The sequence below is a fragment of the Tuber melanosporum genome, assembly GCF_000151645.1.
Source record: "Tuber melanosporum whole genome shotgun sequence assembly, scaffold_39, strain Mel28".
Lineage (NCBI taxonomy): Eukaryota > Fungi > Ascomycota > Pezizomycetes > Pezizales > Tuberaceae > Tuber > Tuber melanosporum.
The window spans coordinates 582,280-606,963 of NW_003299074.1; the positions used below are offsets into that span (position 1 = coordinate 582,280).

The following is a 24,684-nucleotide window of genomic DNA, read 5'->3' on the forward strand; positions in this document are numbered from 1 at the left end:
CTCTTTCGACATAATAAGCTACTGATGGTCTCATTCATGGGATCGACGTATACCGTGGCAATGCTATGTACCACTGGTCCCGATTGTTGGAAACATATACCGCTGTAGTAACGATACTTTACGCTGAAACTGAATCACCATAAAATAGTTTCCTGTACTCTCCTGAATCTCGAATTGTTCTTATAGTATGCCCTGGTCAGTATACAGGAAATATTCGTAGGGTTGATTCCATAGACTGCTTCTTGATATCTGAACTAGTAGCAGTAGTGATCATTGGGAACTTACGTCTCCCTCATGAGATCCACGCAAGTCATTCTTTAGACACATCCTTTGCCACGCAATCCTCCTTGTTGCTTTGTTTGCAGCGGCGACTACTTCCCTACCTATTTAAACCCGCACACGGTCTCACTTCTCTTGGTCCCTTTTTTTTTTCCCTCTGCACCCGCGGCTCCCACCTTCTGGGCTCTAGCACCCTTTCTTGAACAACTTCATCTGCTCCTAGTTGCAGTTGTGAATACGAGCTCTATCCTGAACTCCTTACCCACCGGCCGCAGATTCCCTTGTAGACAATACCCTCACCAATCGACCTTGCCTCACCCATTTACCAGTTCGCCCAAACAGTTCAATGTAAGTCTATACTCTCCCCCCTTACTGCTTGTGAGATTGTGCATACTATCATACTCTTTGTTATGCCTCTTCCGTCTTTAATCAATCCTGTTTAATCCTGTTTGGTAACTTTTTCTGTTTTCCTACTTTTCTTATCATTCTCCCCCTTCTCCTCCCTCCCTCTTCGACCAAACTTTCCGGCTCAGGACCGTTGATATAGCCCCTTCTTTACTCGCCCCACTCTCATTTTTTTCTCTGTGATATCTATTTTCGTCTCTGGTGCCTTCTAATTCACTTGGGTATTTTGTCGTATATTGCCTTCGTAACAGCATTAACGGTGAGTGGTTTATCGTAGTCGGAACTTGCGACAATGTCTATGCAACTTCGTCCTAGGGTTTCCTCTAAATCACTCCCTACCCCTTGTGTCAAAATTGGTAAGGGGAGGGGTAAAACTGCAAAGGCTGAGGTTTTGGAACCCATGATCAAAAATAGTGTTTCCAATATGGCCAATGCTAAGAGACAGAGGGTTATCCACCCTAAAAATGAGGCTATTGAGTGGGCTCAGACACCCAAATTTCTTCAGTCCGAGAACGATGAGAAGGTTTCCCTTCCCAACGAGAATACTCCAAGAATAGAGGCGGTTATCAAAAGAGAAGCCATCGAGAATGAAGCCGTGAAAGGAGGATCTGATGAAGATATCGAATCCCCCGGTCTTATTAATGGTCAGTCCGACCTTGACGGTGAGACCAAGACTAGAAATAGGAAACTGGCTTATGCCTTGGGCACAACGCCTTTTCCTAACCATAAACTTCCGACACCCCACGACATCGAAGAGGTAGTTGCCCTCCTCACAGTAGCGCATGGGCCAGCAATTCGCCCAGACAAAGTGCCAAAGCCGGATAATTCCGTCTCTGGATGCGGGGAGGTTCCATCTGTCTTGGATGCTGTAATCCGCACTCTCCTCTCAGCGAATACACACAACAGTAATTCTTCAAAGGCATTCGCAGGTCTCATCGATAGATTTGGCCTTGTGCCTGAGTGTTCTGAAGTAGAAGGTGTTAAGGGGAGAAGTGACGCAGGCACTGTTGATTGGGATGCCGTGCGTAGAGCCGATCTTGACGATGTTGTCAATTCCATCCGTAAGGGCGGCATGGCTCCTACGAAGGGTAGAAGAATCAAGAACCTTCTTGATGCTGTTTGGAAGGAGAGTATCGAACGCAAACGTGCCGAGAGGATCAAAGAAGAGGGTTCTACTAAGCTGGAAGATGGCATAAAAATGGAAGAGAGCATTGAAAAGGAAGAGACTGTCAAGAAGGAGCCTCTCAGCAACCCCGACAAGGATGACGAAGACGGTGACCTATCTTTAGATTATATCCATAAACTGTCTGACGACGAAGCTCGCCAGAAGCTTACATCTTTTGATGGTGTCGGTCCTAAGACAGCTAGTTGTGTTATGCTCTTCTGTAATAACTCCTTCCCTCTACTAACATTTCAATTACTGATGATTCATTACAGGCCTCCGACGTGACTCCTTTGCTGTGGACACACACGTTTTCAGACTATCCAAATTTCTCAAATGGGTCCCGGCAAAGGCAACCAGAGAGACTACCTACGCTCATCTCGACGTTAGAGTCCCCGCCGAACACAAGTACGCATTGCACAACCTCCTTATCCGCCATGGGCGTACCTGCAAAGAATGTAAGGCCGGTCCAAAACATAAGGGCAAAAAGCGCGTCTCTTCCGAAACCTCCTTAGACCTCTCCCCTGAACCTGGACCAAGGATGAGAAAGGTCTGGATCGGCACTGGGATGATGAAGGAAATCCTCGTCGAGGTTCCGGATATCGGTCAAGAAGGCGAAGCAGAATCCGAGAAGTGTGTCCTTAGGGCCTTGCTCAAGCGTCAGCGCGATGAGAAAGCTAGAGCTAAAATGGAACCCAAGGAAGAGATGGATGCGAAGACTAGGGGTCAATGTGGTGGAGTCAATGTCTAGAAGGAGGATGTGTGTTCCGATGTAGGTGGTGCACTCTTTCTACTGCTCCCATCTTGTTATTTGCGTTTTCGATGATTAGCCGGGTAATTTTCTAAGGAAGGAAGCAAGTTTCTGCACATATATCTTTTCTTATTTCTCTAATATCGCTTTCTACTATGGTATTGCTTTTTCTCTCTAAGATTGCTCGTTGAATATATCATCTTCACTCATCAATACTAATGACCGCATGGGTGTACTGTTGACTTTTCATACTATTATCTCATCTTTTTCAAAACCCCCACTCTTATTATTTATCCTTACGAAGTTGCTTTTAAAATCTTGATTGGGCACAGGTACATGATTCTGCGCCGGATGGTAACTCTTTTCCTGGTTTTTTTTTTTGCTGTTTACGAAAAACATTTCCACACTTGCATTGCCGTAGCTATAGATCCCCTTGCTTTGTTTTCAAATTTCCTTTCATGATATGTATTCTAGATCACGGCTATGATTGGGGGATTGTTGACGATTGATGTTTCATGATCGATGTCATGATTTTATGGAAATAAATGATAAAAGATCCTTTTTTTAAAAAAAACGTAGATTTCACTGTGTAAAGAGACTCACTTTAGGGATGAACCGCAAACATCGTGTCGTAAAGAGTACTAATAATAGAGAGAATTAAATAAAAAAAACTTTTGTAGCAAGCCTATTTACGATACACTTTCCCCCTCCACGCCCGCCCATCTACCCACTCAAATAATATCGGACTACCCTCTATCACAATATCCACTATAAAACCCACTACATTTCCTCGCTACCCTTCCCACCCTTCTTCCCTTTACTTCTCTCCCCTTCCAACCTCCTCCTCTTCCTCTTCAACCCCTCAACCTCGCTTTCCTTCTTTGCATTTGAATAAAGCATCTTCTCATACAGCTTTCTCTTCCTCCGACTCATCATGATTTTCTTCATTTCCTTTTGATCTTCTTCCTCTCGTTGTTGTCTGCTCATTTTTTCCTTATTCTTCTTCTTTTGCTTCTTCATGTCCTGTTCAGAAGGGGCGGGGAGTCCAGCACCGGCAGCTTCGGTGGCGAGCTCACGTTGGTAGTTCTTCTCGCTCTCCTCCTCCTCCTCCTCTTCCGAGGATTCGCCTTCGATGGGGGTGACGGTGGTGGGAAGGGGAAGGACAGGTTCGGGCTCGGGCTCAGAGTCAGAGGCTAGGTCTTCTTGCATACCATTGTCTGAGCCTTCTACTTCTTCGTTGTGCTCAACATCTGGGAGTGCAGCGGTGGGGTCGTATCCCTCACCAGGTTTAACCCACGGGCTCAGGTGTGGTGGTAGAAGTGCCCCAGGGGCGTACTCCCCCGGCGGAAGTAGTCTCCCGGAGTTAATGCAGTCCCAGACGTATTGTGGCTGGATGTATATCCTTCCCGGAATTCTCCCTGTGGCAGCAGCATTTGTGCTAGGGGCGTTGTCGCCGCCTGCGGCAGAAGGAGGGGGAGGAGAAGGGAAGGTGGAGGGCCGGTCAACGATTTGATGGGTTATGCTTGTGTCACTAGAATTCTCGGTGTATGCGCCTGCGCCTAGTACAGCATCCCAGCCGATGCGCTTGCAGCCGAAGGATCTCAGGAGGAATTCTAGCGGTTCGCGGGGGGTTTCACGGGAGAGGTAGAAAGTGGTACCTGAGAAGAGAGCCGTTGAGGTGGAGGTTGTTTGTGATGGAGTAGGTTGCGGGAGCTGGTCGGAGGCGGCGGCAGGGGTAAAGGTATCTATTGTTAGGTCTTCTCTAGGTGTTCCCTCTTGCCCGGGCTCGGTGATGGTGGTAGAGTCTTCCTTCGTGAAGGAAGCAATCTTAGCACCCAAGGTAGCCATCTGCTTCGACACATCCTTCCTCTCCCCAGCCTCTTCACCACGCTTCTTCTCCTCACTCCCAGCAGTAAAAAGTCCAACAACCCCTCGACTCTCAATACTGAAAGCCCCCAACCCACCCGCATTCTCATCCATATCCTTATCAAACCTGGGCGGGTAGACGAGCCCCTCGATAGCATATAGCCTAAAAAGCGCGAACCCAACAAGTGTGGTATAAAACTCCACAAAGGTATGCATAATCCGAAAGTCCACGTCAATCGGAACATCCTGGGCGAAGCTGTACGGGACCAACCAAAGTACCTCCTGACCGCCCCCGACCTCAGCCTGGTAATAAATCCCCTTGATGCTCAAAAAGCTCTTCCGTAGCGCGCCCGCACGGATGACGTAGTGTGCCCACTCCTTCGTGAGTCTGGCGCAATTGACCACGGTTGCGGGAGGCAAGTTTTCATTTGTGGGTAGGCTGGCGAAGAGGTGGATCATGGAGAGGGCGTCGTCCAGGTCGCGCAGGGCGTCGGTGAAGGTTGGGTAGCGCTCCTTCACGATGTGGTCTAGTCGGACTACTGGCTTCTGGGTGGTTTCCAGACGTTTTGCATCTGAGAAGTCACCACGGCCGAGGGCCTTTTGGAGTTTTTTTGCGAAGGCTTTGTGGTCGCGGAATTTTTGCAGGACGGGTTCGTGGAGGAGGTATTGGATGTCTTTGGTCTATCATATCCCACCTTCACATTAGTCATTAAAAGAAAGCGGAGTTGAGAGGAAAAAAGCACATACGTAATAAAAAGTGGTAGACTGTGTAGACCCTTTATTCGCCTTCTTCTTATTCCTAGGTTCACGGGGATAAATTCCTAATTCTCATCCATCCACCCTTCAGCATTTGCCCTTTTCCTCCTCTCCATCCGTTAATGAGAGTAAGCAAACACACCTTTAAAAATACACAGCCTCCGAAAATCCGGTAGCGAAACCTGCAGCTTTCGAACGGCTTGCGTCCGTGTTATGAAGTTTTTGGCATTGCCAGAGACTCCTGTTGTTAATTGTTAGCCACACACCCCTTTACATGGCGCCAATTTATTGCAATAGCACCTACCCTTCTTCTTGATTTTTGGCATCGTTGATTTGTTGCGATTGAAGGTGGAACTTTGGTGTTGGGGAGTGGTTGGAGGAAGGAACCTTTACTTTTTCTTTCAATGAAGAGCAGTTGGAACCCTACGGGGTTACCCGGCTGCATGGTGGGGTGTGGAGAGAGGGTCGCGGGTGGGTTGCAGAGCGAGTACGATACAAGTAGAGTAACTTAACTTACAAGTATTTCGAAGGCTTGTTCCCAATAGTAGCCTTTATTTTTAATTTTTTAATTGATCATTGCTTTTTCCGAGGTTGTTCGCATGGTGTGATCGACGGCAGTGATATTTCACGATTGAGAACGGTCTAATCTCTAAACACTTTAAAACGAAAATTTTAGGAATAGGGTAGTCTAGCCATTGCATTGGTATTTCCCGTCATGATCAAGTCGCTATCTGCTACTCATACAAGTATACAGGCCCCATTCCAATTCCCAACCTTATCCACCCTCACCGTTCCCACTCCCATTTGCAACTGCCTTCTCTGTCTTCGCCAACAACTTTTCCGTAATCCCCTCAAACACCGGGAAAAGCTTCGATTCTCCATACCTCTGTAGCAGCCCCACCTCATCCGTCGTCTCCTTCTGTCTCTCGAGCATAAGATTGAAGGCCGGATCAATCGGCACGGCGCCGAAAAAGTCCACGCCAAACTGCTCCGCCATGACGGCACCACCGCCGCTAGAGAAGATGTTCGTGCAGGTGGAGCAATGTGGACACACGAAACCACTCATGTTCTCGATCACGCCGAGGATGTCAAGCCCGACCTTTTTGCAAAAGTTGAGCTCCTTGCACACGTCTGCCGTGGAAATTGCCTGTGGGGTCGTCACGACAATGGCGCCGTCGGGGGATACGCTGCGGAGCTGCTCTGCTAAGGAGATGTGTTCGTCGGAGGTCCCTGTCGTGCACCTCGTATCAACATCGACAGGGGCAAACGAGAGAGGGGGAAGAGAAAGAATACCTGGCGGAGTATCAACCAATAAATAATCCACATCCCCCCACAGAACGTCGGTAAGGAACTGCCTGACCATAGCCGTCTTCTTAGGCCCTCTCCAAACAACACTATCTCCCCGATCTCGAAGCAGGAAACCCAAACTCATACACTCGATACTCCCTACACCATCCCCCGCTGAGCCCAAGTCCCCGACTTTCACGGGGATCCAGCCACCGGGCGCCTGGTGGACCTTTTCCTCCTCTACGTTGAACATCCGCGGGATGTTCGGGCCTGTCAGGTCTATGTCTAGGACTCCGACTTTTTTGCCAGCCCGGGCGAGGGTCAGAGCAAGTTGAACAGATACGGAGGATTTGCCGACACCGCCTTTGCCGGAGAGGACCTGTGGGGGGTTAGCCAGTGGTATTCAGGGGTAGGGGGGAGGGCTTACTAGGACAACATGTTTTACGTTTTCTAGCATTTTCAGGTTGATTGGGGGTGGATGTTGGTGGTGGGGAGGAGAGAGGCGACTAAAGATGGTGGGGTGTACTGTAGACGCGGGGGATGGTGCTTATAAATGGAATGAAGATTCGTTATTCTCGATATAATGGACTCTCTGCCCATTCGGGGATTTCAAAGGCAGACAGATGGCTTATAACAGGTTGTAGTTTCCCGTAGGAATCAAAGGAGGAATTAGCCCGCATTATGATACTCTTTGCACCTGGTATGATATAATATCTAATCATGGCACCCAGAGATCTCGAGGGCAAGGCGCGAACCCTTTGACCTCACTTTGGTAAAACCTAGGATAGGCTTGGCAGAGCTATGATGGTAGCCCCCGCCGGCCTTCATTCGGCGCGTTGAGTTCGGAGGAATGGACTACACGGTACCCCGTCGGAGGACCACCGTACTTGTGCCACCCAGCTCTTTTCACCATCTCGAACACTGTACTCGAGTACTTGGGTACGGTACCTTACAGCGGGGGAGGGGTCAGATTTAGTGACACCCTACAGCAAGACGAGTACGAGTATCGGTACCACACCATCCTTGCAGCAAGCAAGTAGCAAAAGCAAACAACACAGCCTTTAACTCGCAGCACCATACCCCACTCCTCTCACCTCCCCCTACAACCAAGGGGGGCCATGGCAATCCCCTACACCCGCTTCGAAGTAGAACTTGAGGTTCCTTCCCTTTCCCTCCATCCTCACCCAACTGCTAACGTGTCTAGTTCGTCCAATGTCTCGCAAACCCCTTCTACCTAAACTTCCTTGCGCACAGCAAAACCCTGGAAGACGAGCGATTCAAAAACTACATCATCTACCTTCAGTACTTTCGCAAACCAGAGTACACGAAGCTGCTCACGTACCCAGTGCACTCGCTGGCGGCACTGACGTTGTTGCAGCAACCGGGCTTCCGGGCGGAGATCATGAATCAGGGGTTGGCGATGGGGATGTTAGGCGAGGTCGTAGCTGAGGGGAAGAAAGAAGGAGAGAGGGAAAGGGGTGCGGAGAAAGCTGGGGAAGGAGAAGGTAGTGGTAGCTGTGGGGAGGGTGGGGTTGGGGGGAATTGAGGGATGGGTGCCGCAATACTGTAGCTATGGGATTGAGCGGGATAGCTTAGACCCTGTTGGGCGGAACAAAAAAATTGTTGATTTTTTTTACTTTTTGTGACGTTTTTTTCCTCATGATTTAATGTTTGTGCTGTAATAATGTACAGAAAGGGAAGCTTTTTGTTGACTAGATGTATCCAGTCCTGGAGTTCATGCTGCTTCTACAAGTACTAAGCGGTTACAATGGTAATGTTTTACATTGCACCTTAAATCATACCCAATATGAGGGGCAGCAATTGAGCCACCAGGAGAAACAGCCTCGAGGAGACCCCATCAAACCAAAGCTATCCCCTTCCAGCCAACGTCTCCAGCCTACTTGCCAGAACTTTATGCTTCGCTACAACCCCTACCCACTCCTCTTCCTCTCCATCCCCATCCTTTCCCTCCTCCCGTTCCCCATCTCCCATGCCAAAACACTCAATAACGCCCAGAATAGCCCCAAACTCCCCACCCAGTCTTCCCATACTCCCGGCAGCGTACAGCACCTGCGTAAGCAAACTCTCCCGAACACTCCTCTCCTCAATAGTCTTCAGGTACCTCCCCAGCGTCTCGGTCAAGAGCGACAACAAATGCAACACAAAGCTTGCCAGCGGATCTGGAGCCTGGCCACCTTCAGGATCATCATCATTCGCGCTGGAGCTCATGTTCGATAGGGTTGAACTGCTCCTACTGCGGATCCCTATCCCCACAGAGCTCATTATCGGCGAATGTGGATGCGGAGAACTCGGTGGTGGGGGGTCCGGGTTCGCGGCGGGGAGAGCGTTCGGGAAGATGCTCTTGTACATGGAAACTATACCGAAACTCTGCTCTCGGAAGACTTCTATCCAGCGTTTTAAGTAGCGCTCTGTCTGCGTGCCGCCACCCCAACTACTAGGTGTTGTGGTTGTTGTAGTATCGGTTGAGGAAGTATTTTCGTCTCCGCCATTTTGTCGGCGCTCCCGCTCTTCTTCAGCTAGTTCCTTGAGCGGGTCTAAGGCGCTGAGGAGGCCAGAGAGAAATGCGAGTCTGCAGACAAGAAATAGTCCGCGCAGACCTCGTTCATCCATTACGGCTTCTTTGGTACCACAGCGGCGGAGGAAGCCGATCGTTTTCATTGCTGTCGGGAGCTTCAATGGACCGCGGAGGGTGCTGATCAGATTTGCGGTCATGGACTTTTGTAGCGTTTCGCATTCTGCGTAGACCGAGTCGATTGTTGGCGAGTCATGGTATAGCGAATGTAGTCTTCGGACATGAGCTAGAAGGTCGAGCGCTGTTGGGTACGAGGATGTAGAGATTAGGGATTGGAGGAGCGCTGGGAGTTGCAGAATGTCCAAGAGTCTGTCCAGGTTTTTGGAGAGGAGGTGGGTTCTTGAGCGGTTAGTTAGGTATGTCCCGTCTCGACTAAAATTTGTGGTAAAGCTTGTTATTTCAGAGTCAATCGCAGGCAGGCTGTTCTCGAGTGTAGTGAGGGAGGAGTGAAGCGACTGGATGGATTGGGGGACCGCTGAGAGGTGGTTAGAAGCGGCTATGATGGACTTGTGAGACCGTGATGAGAGGGATTGTAGCGAGAGGTTTAGGGAGTGTAAAGAAGATGATAACGATGCTGGTTCGGAGTCCACAATTGAGGTGAGTGCAAGTGAAGATATCCGGGAGAAGTATTGTGTTGAAACGGCCGGGTCTGGTAGGGCAGCCGATTGAGGGATGTGCGGAAGCAAAAGGTCGAGAAGTGGGTTGAATGAGGAGACCGAGGGATCCATTATTGGTATTTGTGGGGGTGACACTATCTCCACAGAGCAGTTGAATTATGTGTAGACGACTGATTGTGGGGTATGCTTGTAAAAGGAGTTAATCCAAGTTAACAATTGATCTTAAGCTGGAGTACGGTATGATACAGGATAATACTCGAGTAGACTAAGCATTCTACCGCCACCTCTGAACCCGGAACCTGTGGCTATTAAAGTTACCCGGTTATGATATTACGGTATGATGATATCATACCCAGGAATTGGGTATCACATAGCATCACTCGGGTTGGCCTCCAAATGGTTTATAATTGTGGTAATATTACTAAATTTTGTATGATAGCATGTGGCACAATGAGAATCTGATTTTGATATAATTTTGCCCAAGAAGTTCAATGAAATAGTTCTATGTCTTAGTAGCTTTTGTCTATTCCTCTTGACCCCCGCCACCCCCACCACCCTGCTTAGCCCCCTTGGCGCCGCAGATTTCATCAACACGAAGAAGCAGGCATGCAGACTAGAGAAATTATTAGTGAAATGCAAATTCAAACACGTAAATAAGCTTCTTGTCTCACCTCAATAGCTGTCTTAATGCTTTGTAACTTCACTGCCTCGGGCTCCCAGACACCATACTCCTTCATATCAACAATCTTGCCGGTATCGCCGTCAATGCCCCAGGTGTGCTCCTTCGCGACATGCTTTGCGCGTAACTGGGTGAGTACTCTAATTGGGCTGGCGCCGGAGTTCGTGACCAGTGTCCTAGGAATGACTTCCAGGGCCTCTGCAACTCCTCTGTATGGCCACTGCTGCACACCCTCTATGGACTTTGAAATCTCTGCGAGGCGTGCAGAGATAGCCATCTCAGTTGCGCCACCTCCAGGGGCCAACCGGGGGTGGAAAAAGACGTTGCGTGCCACTGCCATTGCGTCTTGCAGATTACGTTCGATTTCGTTAAGGATATCTTTGGAGGGGCCACGGAGGAGGATTGTGCAAGCTTTAGGATCTTCGCACTTTGTCATAAACGAAAAATATCTAAGAGAGTCAGTTGTGCTGCTCTCATGAAGCCCAAGGGTAGGATCACATACTCATCACCAATTTTCTCAATATCAAAGAGACCACATTTTGTGCCAACATCTGACTCGTTGATGTCGTCTACACGATTCACAATTGTAGCACCAACGGCACGGGCGATACGGTTGTTATCGGTCTTTCTGACACGACGAAGGGCTGTTACATTGCCCTTGAGGAGGTAGTGCTGAGCAAGATCTTAAGGCAGTATTGTTAACCTTTTGTCCCAATGAAGGACCATGGGGGGGGGGTCACACCCGAAACTCCCTTTTCAGTAACGACCAAATCCGGCTTGAACGCTAAAATGGCATCACACATAGCCTTAACCTGCCTCTCCTCTATTTCCAAGATCTTACTCCAGTCCTCCTCCTTACTAATTTCGATATTAGTCTGAGACTCTCCCTTCTTATACTCCAGCGGGCAATCCAGTAAGATAATTCTAGGGTTCTCGATCCTCCTCCTCATCTTCGGGTGCGTAATATCCTTATTCAGCATGACACCGTCAAGAACTCTCGAATCCTCAATCTCTCCCCCAGGAATCTTCTCAACCCTGGCGTAACGCTTGATGTCGACCTCTTTCTTTCCACCCTGATCTCTCGCCACGGTGCGGACAGCCGAAAGAGCAAGATCACACATTAGCTTCGACCACCTAGAGACAAACTTTGTGCCGATGGAAGACTGAATCAAGTTATGCATCGCCTTATCGTCGTCAGTAGAGATAGGAATGGAGATGTCCTCAACGATAGCCAGGGCATCGGCAAGAGCTCTCTTGAAAGCTTGGATAATGACGACCGGGTGAATGTTGCGTTGCAAATGGGGAAGAGCTTGTGCGAGTATTTCACCGGCAAGGATGATAACGGTAGTAGTGCCATCACCAACTTCTTCGTCCTATTCACAAAGAGACCATAAGGTCAATGGTTACTCCTACAGAAAACCCGAGTTGCCTTCACGGCCCCCGTCACCCCGCCACCCCCGGGACTAGAAGCAACAGTAGCAGGAAACAGGGTGGGGAAAACGGTCATACCTGCGTCCGGCTCAACTCAATCATACTCTTAGCAGCAGGGTGTGCGACCTCAATCTCCCTCAGAATAGCATGGCCATCGTTTGTCAGCACGATTCCACCCATTGGGTCCAACAGCATTTTCAACATTGCTTTTGGACCTAAACAAGACCGAATGATGTCCGCAACAGTCTTAGCAGCGGTGATATTTGAAATTTGAGCTTTACGTCCTATTTATCGAAACAATCACACGTCAGAGATCAAATTTGACCAGATAAAAGCGGAATATAAAAATAGGCGAAAAGGTACCGGTCTGTCGCTCCCCGGACTGGGTGTTCATAACTAGTACTGGAGCCTGCATTACGAAGAGAAAAAAAAAGGATAGTTATCCAGAGCAAACTTCCAAGGGAGCTGTTCAAGTGCGGAGATGATTTTGTGGGAAGGAAGGGTCTGATAGGAAATGTCGGGTCGTTGTATGGCGGGGTGGTGGAAGACGATGATGCGGGGCGGAAAGGGCACGACAATCCCTTTTCCTTTTGGGGGGTTGTTGCATCTTTTGGGTTGTGGCAGAATATCGCCAAGACTAATGAACCGAAGTGTGCCAGAGGCTTGTCTGTGCATCTACTCGTACCAACTTCCCACTGTTGGGGACACCTCCATCGAAACTTTGAACTCGCTCGCTTCCCCCACTAATCACCACCTCTGCTACCACCTGTCATATTGTGCTGTTTCACAACATCCACTCCCCGACCATCGGGCACCATACCGGTATATCTATCAAAACACAGACACTCCTTAAGCACCCATCACCATGGTCTCCTGGTCAACAATACAACCCTTCCTCATCCTATTAGGACCGATAATCTACTCCCGCGGCAAAGCCTTCTACCAATCCACAAAGCTCCGCGGTCCCCCGAGAGTCCTCACTCCGGGTACCCACCGTATCTTAAATATTCTCTTCGCAACCGGGGTAGTCGCCCTCCTCTCCACCCTCCCAGCCTTCGCTCCTGAAAATATCTTCCAAAAGACGGGCTCAAGGTTGCAGATCCCCACTGATGTTCTCTTTAACCGGCTTTCCAAGATACGGGACATTACGCCTGACGATGAAATACTCCGTGCGCGGTTGGTGCCGAAGGAGGCAAGGCTGGCGTACGCCACCTTCGGACCGAAGCCGCTGGTGGAGTGTTCGTGGTGTAGCTTGGAAGAGGCGAATACCTACCTGTTCTATGCCTTACCGACTCTTGCGCTACCGCATCTTCTGCATATCGCTGTGTTGGGTGTTGTTACATCTTCTTACTTCTCCCCCTTCGGGAGTGTGTGGAGGACTCAGGCTACGGTTGCTGGGCTCGCGCTCTTCCTAGCAGAGCTGTGCGTTGTCGGAGTTTCGACATCAGATCACAACGCTAATGCTTTGGCGAAGCTGCCCGCTGACGTGGTCTGGACACACTGGAGGTTGATCCTTTGGCGTGGGATTGGGATTGCGTTTGTGGATGCTTGGCTAGGTTATGTTATCTTTCTCACGGGAACTGGGAGGTGGACCGCGGGCTTAGATGGGCTCCGTGTGCAGGAGAAATTGGAGACTCTGAACAAGGCTTCAGAACTTGTCTACGCCAAGCTGCATTCCGAGAACTTATTACGACAAACGGTGTTGCGGAATAAAGACCTGAGAGAGAAGTCCTTTGAGCTCTGGATGGCGGAGGAGAAGGTTGGGAAGGAAATCATGTTGGACGAGGAAGTCAAGAACGTTCGCGCGAACCTCACGTTGGACGTCACGCAACTTACAAAGGGGGCGGCACAAAAGAGCGAGGGGATGTTGAACACAATAAGCACTTGGAGAGGACTCCCAGCCCAAGTCCCTCCAACAAGCTTTCCACAACCGTCAACAACTGCGTCTTGATTACCTAACGTGCATCCTATCGCCCACTCTCACGATCCGTATCCGCTGCTTTTATACATGTGCATGTGTGTGTGTTTCTATTTTGTACATAGTCGTATAGAATTCGGAGCTGAGGTTTCTTCCTTTTCCTCATTACCAATAATGGGGGTATCTAATATTTGCCCCAAAATACTGCCCAAGTTCATGACACAAGACCCGAAATTTTTGTTTTTTTCCACGAAAACAAATGATGATAATAAGGAAAAAAAAGGGGGGCACCATCAGCTGTTCAGAGAGAACACCCCGGATCACTTTTCAGTCCTTATTTCCAGTTCATCTAGGAGGGTCCCATCAGCGAACTTCCTTCTATTCTCCTGCCACTCAGCCCAAGCCAGCCCCTGCAACAGACAATCGGCCAGATCATCCAACTTGACAACCTTCTTCCTGACGCCGGCCTGAGGGCGCACAAAGTGATCTGCAATGTCCTCGAGTCCCTCAGCGACGTCAAACGTCATCCCCTCCTCAACCCACTCGCTGACCAGGGCGATCTTCTGCATCTTGGTTTTATTCGGCCCGCTAACCTTCCTCTCGACGTACGCCATTTCCCCACCAGCGGTGCGCCTCCGCACGCGACTCATGACCTTTATGCCCTCGTCGATCCAGTAGTCCATGACGCGCGCGGGACTAACGCTCTCGACGCTGGCGGAGATCCTCCTCTCGTCACGGAGACAGCGCAGGGTGGCATGGATCATAGCCTCGAAACGGTTGACGTGCACGATCCATTCCACCACAGCGATGCCGGCGCCGGACTTTATCCGCTGCTGCTCGATCAGGATGGCGTCCAAGGGTGGGAAGCGTTGGAGGAGACTGCGGCAGAAGTTGTTGGCGTGCACGGCGAATATTGCTGGCTCGAAGGACTCTTTTATGGGCTTTAGGGGTGGGTTGGCATCGCGCTCAGCCAGGGATTCGGCTAGGATTTGGCGGAGTTCATCGAGATCTTGGGGTTTTCGTTTCTTTTTCGAGACAGAGGAGGAGGAAGAAGAGGACCTCGTAACTGCTGGGGCCGAGTCGAGGTCTGATTGCTCTTCCATCATGGCATAACTCTCCCCTAAACGGGGACTGCTCCCTGGCCCTTCTTGGGCCGATTCCATTGACCTTGACTTCCCCGTCATTTTCAATCGTTCCGAGAGTGTTTGCCCCCAATTTCTAGACGCAGCCAACTGCTCCATCCCCACAGACGCCTCGGCCACCTGTAAATCCTTTCTCGCCTTTGTCTGGGCCCCAGTATTCAAACCAGGAACAAGTCCTTTCAATTCCTCCATAAACTGCGACATTCTCACCCTCCTAGCTTCCGGTTTAGCCGCCTCTTTCTTCTGCGTCTTCATCTTCTTCTTCCCTTTCCCCTCTTCCACCTCCACCTCCGCCGCCTCCACCTCATCTTCCTCTTCATCCCCGGGTACCTTTGTATTATTCCAAATCTCCATTCCAGGCGGGGTCCTCCCGGCTTCCGTAGGCGGGATACATATCCGCTCCCACGCCAACACCTTCGGTCGAGCCAGCTTCTTCCGAGGGCTGGGTAACTCTATAAAGCAGAAGGCGAGATTCCGAATGCCCATGTCAATACTGACCACCCGTCTCGGCGAATCCATCGGCGCAGCCTTGGGTGAGGTTATCCGTGAAACCATTTGCTCCTTCGTGCCACCCATGTCGAGCCCCAGACTCTTGAGCAGAAACTTGAGCTGTGGCATCTTTAGGTTCAAAAGTGAGGATTTGGAAGGGACGGCCATCTATTTGCCATATGACAGGGGGAAATGACTTTGGAGGTAAAGCGAATGGAGTGTTTCCTTGTGTTCTCTCGTTTTTTTTTTTTTCACGCTGAATTGAGGCGGTTTGGAAGTTTGGATGATGGGAAAGGAGAAAGGAAGGAAGGGGGAAAAAAAAGTTTTGGGGTTTGCATAAATTATCCCATTGAAGTTGATGTTAAGCTTTGTGCCACGGCATTTAGGGTTCGATGATTGCAAGGTTCAAAAAATTTATCGATGAGCCAAACTGTTTTCGCCCCGACGCCCTGGTCCTTACTGGCCAGCGTTTGTATTATCATAAAAGCTCAGTACGAAGGTTCGATATTATTAATATAAAACTCAACTACTCGTACGGTTGCTTTGCTACACAATAATATGATAATAACGGTCAAGGTCACAAAAAATTCCCTCGGATGCCACAGCAGTGCCCGCATAGACTAATAGTACAGCTACGTGCAGAAAGTTCTGACACCCCGGGTGGTACTGTAACACAAAAGGGCTATAGTAGATGTATTATTATGAACTCATACTTAGGTAACCAAATCATACAGGTAACAAGTCAGTCAATGGGTATCATCATTCCCGATCAGTATTCTTCTATTGATTATCCACTCTCTTGAAAATCAAATCTTCTCTGAAAATCAGCAAATGGCACCTCCACATACTTCAAGTATATCCAAACATGACAAGCGGCAGGAAGTGATTTTTCTAAGAAGTCTGGGCTGGGGGTATAAGCGAACAGCTGAGAAAACCAAAATTCCTGTCTCTACTATTCATAATATTGTTAAACGATTTCAAACCCCGGGCTCTTCAGATGACACATCTCGCTCTGGTAGACCATCAAAAATTACAGAAGAAATAGCAGAAACAGTTGATTCCCTAGTTGAGGCAAATTCATGGGCATCTTTAAAAGAGCTTACGAAGAAGCTTCAAGAGCTTGATATTCAAGTTAGTCGTACAACCTTGAACAAGACCGTGAAACGACTTGGTTTCAGTCTACAAATGCCTCGCAAAAAGCTCTTCCTCTATAGTTTCAAAAAGATTCGACGCAAACACTGGTGTCTATGGAAGATTGAATGGGATTTGGATAAGTGGAAGAGAATGGTTTGGTTGGATGAGGCTAAGGTTGAGTTTGAGGGTTATCACTATAATTGAAGGGTATGAGTCAAGCCTGGACAAGAGTTACTCAATCAAAACATTGTACCTACCTTTCGATCAGGAAGATTTGGAGTTGGATGTTGGGCTACATTTACCTATGGAAGTCAGACACCTCTAATTCACCTTCGACAGCGTCAACCTGAAGAATGAACCTCCAATCATGACAGACTCGGTATTAACAGTCATCAATATGCAACCGAGGTCAATGAGCCATACCTGATCCCTTATCTCCTTTCACTTGACAACGAGATAGAGGACTATTGTGTTGTTCTGGATAATACGGGATATCACTTTAGTGATCTCAACAGGACTATTTACCCAAAATATGGGGTTCAAATCCTATGCCTTCCAGACTCTTCCCCCGACCTTAATCCAATCGAAAACGTTTGGAGTATTCTCAAAGCCCGGCTTCGACACCGATTTACAACTATTGAAACTGGACCTAGTAACGAGGATGAATTATGGACTGCGATGGCAGCAGAGTGGGAAGAGATTGATCAAAATATGTTAAATAAATTAGTTAGGAGTATGGGAAATAGGATACGGGCAGTTATTGCAAATAATGGAGGGCATACGAAGTGGTAGTTTGAAGGATAATGAATCTGCTTCTTGAAATACCTGTACATGATAATGCATCTCCTATAGCCCTTTTATGTTACAGTACCAGCCGGGGTGTCAGAACTTTCTGCACGTAGCTGTACTGGTATGCCAACCTGGTTGACTTATGATACCCCGAATCTCAAAAACTAAATTGGTTGCGAGTATTGTCCTGCTTTCTAAAACCCCACCAGAAGGTACCTAAACCTGGGTAATTAACTAGCCCATTTCTATATAATAAAATATTGTAAAGACAAACAGAAAATTATATAATTTTTTTTCACGGGGATCATCTTATCATTTAATAGAAGTAGCAAATTTTCCATATTTGCAGGAGCTGTGCCTGTAATTTATTTATCTATGCATAGCATGACTGAAGGCTGACCTTGTAGGATAAATCAATAAAATAAAAGAAAAATTATAAAAAAATTTTCCTCATAAATATCTACTCTTCATAATCTTAAATAATCTTAATTAATTTGCTTTCATTATTTTTTTTCAGCTAATGAATATATCGACTCCTGTGGGAAAACGGGATATGGGACAATACTTTTAACATAGGCTGTACCGATATAAGATCTCAACCTCACCAACAATGATGTTATTGTGGTGCCCAATTATTCGTTCATCATAATTCAGAAAATCCGGGCAGAATTAAAGCAAGGTTTCGTAGGAACATCACTTAGGAGTAAGATTTATCTACTTACACGTTTCATACTGCTGTGTAGGAAAAGAAGAAAACCATTACGCTGTGCTTTGCATCACACCCAGCAATACAGTCGAACTTGATATGTTCAACACGGACCAACAGCCCAGCCCTCTATTGCCTATCTCTTCTGCAGATAAAAGGCGGGGTTTATGGATGCTACTCCTTGGCCGCTGCTAGGGGGTATAAAAAAAAATCTCTAGACTTTGCTCCAGAGTCTACGACTTGATAGTGGGAAGCACCTTACGCTCGCAACGAATGGCGTGGGAAACTCTGGAAGGGAAATGCGCGAGTGAACGGGGCCTGGTCCCAAAGACGTGTGTGTGGGCATGTCTCTCTGATCTCATTTCCCTAGAAAGATTAGACCTTAAGACTACGTAAATCCTTTGACAAATATTACGAGTGATTAGCCATGATATGCGCATACTGTGGCGGTGGAGGCGTTTCTCCCGGAGCTTAGCATGAACCATACGGACAACTCTAGGCCTCACCCAACGTCATCAGGTCCATAATAGACGATGAATAGCCCGATGCAGCAAACAAGACTCGCTTCCCAGCGATCACTGCTTGAGGAAAATATAATCGTAGGCGCGCACACAACCCAAACTCTTCAAAACCACCGCCAAACTAACCTCGACCCTGCAGGCAGCCGAATCTCTTGCAGCTTCCCTATTCCTCGACGCAAAGTACGACGAGTCCCTCGAAGCCGCAATAAGGTCCATCGAACATTGCATGAAAGCGCGCCTACAAGCCCCTGACGTCGACAAGCCGCGGTTAAGCGAAAAGTGTGAGCAGCTCATCAGGAAGGCCGAGTGGATCAAAAAACTTCAAAAGAAGGCATTGGAGAGAGTCCAGGATGGGGACCATAATCCACCAGCACCTCACCCGAGCAGCTCGGGAATTGCCACTGGCCGAAAATCGCTAATCTCTACCAACAAACTTACGGTTAAAGAGCAAACGCTACTATGGAAGTCGTCTAAGGTGAACGGCCTTTCTTATCCACCATGGGAAAGTGATCCTAAGCCTTCAGAATTTTTCCCGGATGGGCTGTTTTCGTAAGCCACTGTCGTTTTTCCCCCCTGTGATTGGGATTGCCGGCCTGACACGAACGAGAGACCCCTCTGGATTTTTACATCTCTCCGATTCACAGCGATCCATGTTGGCAGCTTGGAGACGGCCGAACGAAATATTTGAGAATGGGGAAGTTTCGTTTCCTGGAGGGGGGCGCACACTTGACCTGACTCAAGATGTTGTCACCGATTGCTCAGTCGTGGCTAGTTTATGTTCAGCTATAGGAAGAGAGGAACACGGTTTCGGGAAGGTAAGTTTTCCTTTGAGATCGGGGGATTTCCTTACCAGGTATGAACTAAGCCCTTAGGTTAGATCCTTTCAAATATTTTATACCCACAAAATAAATATGATTGTCCAATAACTAGTCCTCTTGGAAAATATATCGTCAAGCTCTACTTTAACGGTTGTTTTCGCAAGGTTAGAGTCCTCACGAGCATCAAACACAAATACTCATAGAGCCATTGGTTAGGTGATTGTCGATGATTACCTACCTGTTTCAAATAATTCCCGGGCATTACACGTGACTTGCCGTAACGATCCAAATGTCTTTTACCCTGCACTCATCGAGAAGGCTTATCTAAAGTTGATGGGCGGATATGATTTCCCTGGCTCGAATTCTGGGACGGATTTGCTAGCATTAACTGGATGGATTCCCGAGCATGTATTCCTCCAGTCCGATGATGTTCTACCAGGAAGCCTGTGGAAAAGGATGTACAAGGCATGGAGATATGGTGACGTTTTAATCACATTAGGGACCGGAGGCATGACCAGGAGAGAGGAGATGGAATTAGGCCTGATTGGAGATCACGACTATGCTGTCTTAGCTCTAAAGGAGGAAAAAGGTCAGGGCATGCTGTTGGTCAAAAATCCATGGTCTGAGGGTACTGTATGGAAAGGTGCTCCGGTATTTGACTCGGACGAAGAAGAGGATTTTGATGCCGGTTCCGGGGTTTCCCCCTTTGAAACGAACAAGATCGGAAATGCACTCCCGGCCGCTTCGGAAGAAGAGACCTCTCCCGGTGTATTCTGGATATCACAAGATAATATTTTTCGCCATTTTGCGAGCATATATCTCAACTGGAATCCAAGCCTTTTTGCGCATAGGAATGATACCCACTTCACTTGGGATCTTTCAGGGAAGAGATCCGAAGGCTGTATCGGGGGAAACCCACAATTCTGTTTGGAGAATCCAAACCCACGGCCTGCACTCGTATGGCTGTTGCTAGGGCGTCACATAGTTTCTACAGGATCCTACAAAGCTCAAACCGGGATTGTGACCGAGAAAACAAGCTATATATCATTGTATGTATTCGAAAGCCCAGGAAGGCGAGTCTATCGATCAGAGTCGGCCCTTCATACAGGCCCATACGTCGATTCACCCCAGACCCTCCTCCGTATCGACGCAATACCGCCCAAAACGAAATACACCGTGGCAGTTTCCTCCCAAGACCTATCTAAGACCCAACACACCTTCACGCTCTCCGCATTCTCCCTAAATCCAATCCGCATATCCGAAGCAGAAGACCCCTACAGCTTCCACAGCGTCCTGCAATCACAATGGCTTCCTGACACCGCTGGCGGCAATGCTCAATCTCCGACTTACTCCACAAACCCACAATTCCGCCTCTCCGTCCCCTCAGCCTGCGATCTAATGCTCCTCCTTGAAGCTTGCGATACCCTTCCCGTCCACGTAAAGCTAGTCTGGGGCAACGGAAAACGCGTAGCATCGGTGACCACCCGCGACATAATCACGGAAAGCGGGGAGTACCGCCGTGGTTGTGCTCATGCAGAAACTGCCTCATTGCAAAAGGGCATATACACAATCGTTGCATCGACCTTTGAACCCGGCCAAATCGGCGACTTTACTCTAACTGTCGGGTCTACCATCTCGCGCACTACTGTCACCCAATTACCCTCAGAATCCGCAGGCAAGCTACGCAAAGACCTACAGGGCACCTGGGAAGCAGGTGTGACAGCAGTGACCTATCCACTAGAAGTAGAACGCTTCACTAGGGTCTCTGCTAATGCTCGTACGTTATGGACGAACTCGAGGGCGCAACCGATGCTTAGGATTTCCATCGAGAGGAAGATTGGCAGTCGGAGGAGGAAGACGGAGGCTAGTTCCGGGGGCGAGGGGGAGTTCTCGGACGTGCCGCAGGGGGTTAGGACAGGGGATGTGGACTTGGAGGGGGGATGGGATTACTTGGTTGTTCTTGAGAGGATGGGGAGCGAAGGGGGGAGTAGATATGGAGTTGAAGTGCTTAGCGATGGGGTGGTGCACTTGGGGGAGAGTGATGGGTAGTGGGTATATAGGTTAAATTGCAGTTGTCATTGGACACCGCATGATAGTTTGTGAAGCAAGGCTCTTTCTATCAATCCGATGGAGAAATTTATCGGGGAAAATATCATATAAATCGAATGAACCGAGTGGAGCATGACCCGGAGCAGCACACAAACACCACGTACACGCTGAGCAGGGCGAATAAAAAAGAAAAAGAAAGAAAGTACATCAACTAATCACTACCAAGGCCCCGCCATTTGCGTATATCACGTCGCTACCAAAGCCATACCAATGCGATTACTTAAGCCTATGTTATCAAAAAAAAAACCCCCGTCAGCCTAAATCCCCCCAAGCCCAACATCCAAAAGAATCACAAACCTAGACATAATAGTGCTCTCCCCACCCCGGGGCACATAAGTCCCACGGCTCCTGACAACCTCGAGCATATCCTTACTCTTGTCATCCCGACACTTGATAACGGCCTCGACCCAAGTGATGGGGAGGTCCCAATAACTCTGCTTGAAGGCATCGTACTTCTCGCCGAGGAGCGGCTTCTCGCTGCAAATGAGGGCAAGGAAGTGTTCCAGTACGGTCCACACGCCCTTGACCTCGCCCCTGTCGATGAACTCCGTCAGGAAGCCGTACCCGACGGCCACGTCCGAGCGGATCTGCGCCGCTGCCTCGGAAGCGCGGAATTTCGCGCCCCTGTTGTGCACGCCGCCAAGGTAGGCTACGCACGTCTTTTCCGAGAGCTGGTGCATGAATGCCGGGAACAGATCCGCGTCGAGACCCGGGTTTAAGTCGACAATGTAGGATCGCATGGTCGTGGCCATAGTTTCCATGTCCGACCCGTTGTACCAGACTGGGGTGAAAAGGTTCTTTATCGGGGGTTTGAGGTCGTTGAAGATGATTTCTATAATCTGTGCGAGGGAGTAGGTTGCCAGGTCCACGAAGCCGTTCATGGCATCTTCTAGCGCACGGCGGACTTGATCTTCGTATTTCTTGGAGAGTAGTGGGGCGACGCGGTCTGAGATTTCCTGCGTGTAGGCTGCTGAACGGATTTGGTCGTTTGCCACCGCCATCATGTATTCCAGGATTCCGTCCGGGAGGTCGTCCAGGTCTTCCTTTGTGGTGGCTTTGACGTGCTTGTTTACTTCGTCTGCCATGACCTCTTGCCAACGGACCTGGCGGTTCTTGAGCAGGCGAACGCACTCATCCACGACTCCCGTTACGACGTTGCCCTTGTTGCTGTCGAGCGCGATGTTGAGTTGTTGGTTTATCATGGTGAACATTGTTGGCACGCTGGGCATGTGCCATTTCGAGTCTTCCTCGTTAGGCTGGTGGGTTCGGAGGATGAAGTCCTTTGTGTCGTCCTCCGTTATCTTATTCATCCATTCTTCCATCTTTTTGACGATCAGTTGGGAGTATTCCTTCAGTAGCTCCGCCTCTCGACCGTCAATGAGTTGAGGCTTCAGTTCAGCTGCTTTGATGCCGAGTGCCTTCATGCCCTTATTATATTCCCCGTTCCACAGGATGATGTTTAGTAAACTTTGGCCGTCGAGGTCGGGCTTTTCGATTTGGACTTTGAGAAAGTCGTGCATCAAGCTGTGGTAGATTTCAAGGTATGTGTCGAAGATTTTCCAGCGCCGGGGCATCAACTGGACGAACTCTGTTTTGACGGTTTGCAGATCGCCAAAGTACCAGCCCAGACACTCTTCTAGGCCTTCTGGATTGTCTTCGAATCGCTCCTTCGCAGCGTCAAATTTAGCCTGAGCGGCGGCTTTTACGCAGGCGAGGAACTTTCCCTTATATCCTCGGGCTACTTTTGGCCCTTTTTGTATCGATTTGAACCTCGGATCTGCCTGTCAGTGATATCATGACAGAAATGGTTTCAGCCGTTTATACCTTGTAGCTAGATCCTGATGATTATTTTGGGCTTCCTGAAGAGCTAGGACCTTCTCGTCGGACCGCTCTTCAGAGTCGATGATTTTTGCAAGACGAACAACAAGACTTCTATTCCCAGCTCGAACCAGCTCAATCAAGCTCATAGAAATGATCCCGACCCTCTCATCAAACATTCCTACAGTATTCTCCAGCGGTGAAAAATAGCTCTCGAGTGTCTCCTTAACATCGTTATCCGCTCGCTCACTCTGGTGCATAACATCCTCTCTGAAATCCTGTAACTGCATAATCGCGAAGTGGATAGGTAGAAGGTTCGGCATCTCATTTGCCAACGCTGGAACCACACTGTCAGTTCTGTGTTGCGCCTGCTGGACAAATTCCCAAACCCACAGTCACCAGAGTCATCCGCGAGCATGCGGTCCACCTCCGCCAACCGAGAATCCAGGCCCTTGAGCTTAGACTTGATCTCTTCCACAGCGACGAAATTCCGGTTAATCTTCGAAATCTTGTTTATCAATGGGAATTCGTCGATCATATCCTCCGCTTCACTGCACAATTTATCAATCTAGGCGTTCGTATCAGTTCGGCCGGCATTTCTTGACGATCGGGGGTGAGGGGGGTGAGGGGGGGTGAGGAAGGAGGTGATACTTTAATCATCTCCTCCTTGATCGCATTCAAGATTTTTTGCCCATCATTGATTGCATTAATTCCGGACTAACAGACAATTAGTAACCAAAGCTCCCGGTAGTCGTTTTGCCCACCGTGGGGGTTATACCTGCGTGACCTTGAGCTGTGTCGCGAGCGCAGCTTTGAGCTGTGTATCAACATGGCCTTTCTTTCGCGAGAATTCAGACTTGAGCGAAGATATCTTGTCAAGGTCCTAAGCGAAAACAATGGTTAAATTAAGCACTTCTATAGCATATATATGGAGGGGAAGTTACTTCCGGGTGTCGTAGGAGCTCGGTGAGCTTAACAGATATGCTGTCGGCTTCGTCCATCGTGACATTGGTGGTTGAACTTCTCCGGGAGATTGCTGTCGCTGTGAGGCTCAACTCCGCGAACGTGAAAAAGAAAGAGCTTGGCATTTTCGGGGATGCGGCGTGGCCAATTAACTCGCGCTTTAGACAACAGAAATCAAAGTGAAGAGGAATATCCATACATCAGACATCAAGAGACAATCAAACTGATGAATTCATAGTTTTCCCATTTCTGAGCACAAAATTGTTCGCCCATGATTCTACGGAAGGAAGACTTGATCCATAGTTGGTCAGATGGAGCCAGTGACAGATTCGAGTGATACTATTAGCAAACAACTATTCACCTATACCTAGTCTGTCATACCATACTGGGTTTGAGATTTTCGGGGGCCTGAGAAATCTTATCTCCACGGTAGATGTTTTTTTCCATACTC

General features: G+C 48.7%; 9 protein-coding genes; 3 read left to right on the forward strand and 6 right to left on the reverse strand.

Moving 5' to 3' along the window:
• Window positions 1-1,108: 1,108 nt before the first annotated feature.
• GSTUM_00007761001 (uncharacterized protein) lies at window positions 1,109-2,597 on the forward strand (the record flags this gene model as incomplete). Its single annotated transcript, XM_002839647.1, has 4 exons — window positions 1,109-1,801; window positions 1,848-1,853; window positions 1,919-2,069; window positions 2,122-2,597. 4 exons carry the CDS (start codon window positions 1,109-1,111, stop codon window positions 2,595-2,597), a joined length of 1,326 nt encoding a protein of 441 aa, XP_002839693.1.
• Window positions 2,598-3,377: 780 nt separating this feature from the next.
• On the reverse strand, window positions 3,378-5,583 carry GSTUM_00007762001 (uncharacterized protein; the record flags this gene model as incomplete). XM_002839648.2 has 6 exons in its annotated part: window positions 5,524-5,583; window positions 5,362-5,460; window positions 5,211-5,284; window positions 4,562-5,144; window positions 4,456-4,477; window positions 3,378-4,359 (listed from the first exon to the last, which is right to left on the reverse strand). Exons 1-6 carry the CDS (start codon window positions 5,543-5,545, stop codon window positions 3,378-3,380), a joined length of 1,782 nt encoding a protein of 593 aa, XP_002839694.1. The 5' UTR covers window positions 5,546-5,583.
• A 323-nt stretch (window positions 5,584-5,906) lies between these two features.
• GSTUM_00007763001 (uncharacterized protein) lies at window positions 5,907-7,227 on the reverse strand. XM_002839649.2 has 3 exons: window positions 6,934-7,227; window positions 6,513-6,885; window positions 5,907-6,449 (listed from the first exon to the last, which is right to left on the reverse strand). The coding sequence occupies exons 1-3, from the start codon at window positions 6,961-6,963 to the stop codon at window positions 5,995-5,997; spliced, it is 858 nt and encodes a 285-aa protein (XP_002839695.1). The 5' UTR covers window positions 6,964-7,227; the 3' UTR covers window positions 5,907-5,994.
• Window positions 7,228-8,307: 1,080 nt separating this feature from the next.
• Window positions 8,308-9,935, reverse strand: GSTUM_00007764001 (uncharacterized protein). XM_002839650.2 has 1 exon: window positions 8,308-9,935. Exon 1 carries the CDS (start codon window positions 9,825-9,827, stop codon window positions 8,376-8,378), a length of 1,452 nt encoding a protein of 483 aa, XP_002839696.1. The 5' UTR covers window positions 9,828-9,935; the 3' UTR covers window positions 8,308-8,375.
• Window positions 9,936-10,239: 304 nt separating this feature from the next.
• On the reverse strand, window positions 10,240-12,427 carry GSTUM_00007765001 (uncharacterized protein; the record flags this gene model as incomplete). XM_002839651.2 has 6 exons in its annotated part: window positions 12,190-12,427; window positions 11,905-12,110; window positions 11,138-11,768; window positions 10,898-11,078; window positions 10,388-10,844; window positions 10,240-10,329 (listed from the first exon to the last, which is right to left on the reverse strand). The coding sequence occupies exons 1-6, from the start codon at window positions 12,239-12,241 to the stop codon at window positions 10,240-10,242; spliced, it is 1,617 nt and encodes a 538-aa protein (XP_002839697.1). The 5' UTR covers window positions 12,242-12,427.
• Window positions 12,428-12,592: 165 nt separating this feature from the next.
• Window positions 12,593-13,904, forward strand: GSTUM_00007766001 (uncharacterized protein). XM_002839652.2 has 1 exon: window positions 12,593-13,904. The coding sequence occupies exon 1, from the start codon at window positions 12,692-12,694 to the stop codon at window positions 13,775-13,777; it is 1,086 nt and encodes a 361-aa protein (XP_002839698.1). The 5' UTR covers window positions 12,593-12,691; the 3' UTR covers window positions 13,778-13,904.
• Window positions 13,905-14,064: 160 nt separating this feature from the next.
• Window positions 14,065-15,090, reverse strand: GSTUM_00007767001 (uncharacterized protein; the record flags this gene model as incomplete). Its single annotated transcript, XM_002839653.1, has 1 exon — window positions 14,065-15,090. One exon carries the CDS (start codon window positions 15,088-15,090, stop codon window positions 14,065-14,067), a length of 1,026 nt encoding a protein of 341 aa, XP_002839699.1.
• Window positions 15,091-18,537: 3,447 nt separating this feature from the next.
• On the forward strand, window positions 18,538-21,392 carry GSTUM_00007768001 (uncharacterized protein; the record flags this gene model as incomplete). The annotated part of the gene is made up of 5 exons (XM_002839654.1): window positions 18,538-18,603; window positions 18,665-19,074; window positions 19,133-19,340; window positions 19,403-19,507; window positions 19,560-21,392. The coding sequence occupies 5 exons, from the start codon at window positions 18,538-18,540 to the stop codon at window positions 21,390-21,392; spliced, it is 2,622 nt and encodes an 873-aa protein (XP_002839700.1).
• A 317-nt stretch (window positions 21,393-21,709) lies between these two features.
• Window positions 21,710-24,271, reverse strand: GSTUM_00007769001 (uncharacterized protein; the record flags this gene model as incomplete). The annotated part of the gene is made up of 6 exons (XM_002839655.1): window positions 21,710-23,222; window positions 23,277-23,607; window positions 23,670-23,838; window positions 23,922-23,987; window positions 24,049-24,153; window positions 24,215-24,271. 6 exons carry the CDS (start codon window positions 24,269-24,271, stop codon window positions 21,710-21,712), a joined length of 2,241 nt encoding a protein of 746 aa, XP_002839701.1.
• Window positions 24,272-24,684: the final 413 nt, after the last annotated feature.

What these genes read in the sequence shown, in the direction of transcription:
- GSTUM_00007763001 (XM_002839649.2), bottom strand. Translation starts at nt 6,963, where the DNA reads ATGCTAGAAAACGTAAAACATGTTGTCCTA. An exon ending in ACGTAAAACATGTTGTCCTA is followed by an intron (nt 6,886 to 6,933) that starts GTAAGCCCTCCC and finishes AACCCCCCACAG; the next exon opens with GTCCTCTCCGGCAAAGGCGG. An exon ending in ATTGGTTGATACTCCGCCAG is followed by an intron (nt 6,450 to 6,512) that starts GTATTCTTTCTC and finishes GGTGCACGACAG; the next exon opens with GGACCTCCGACGAACACATC.
- GSTUM_00007764001 (XM_002839650.2), bottom strand. Translation starts at nt 9,827, where the DNA reads ATGGATCCCTCGGTCTCCTCATTCAACCCACTTCTCGACCTTTTGCTT.
- GSTUM_00007766001 (XM_002839652.2), top strand. Translation starts at nt 12,692, where the DNA reads ATGGTCTCCTGGTCAACAATACAACCCTTCCTCATCCTATTAGGACCG.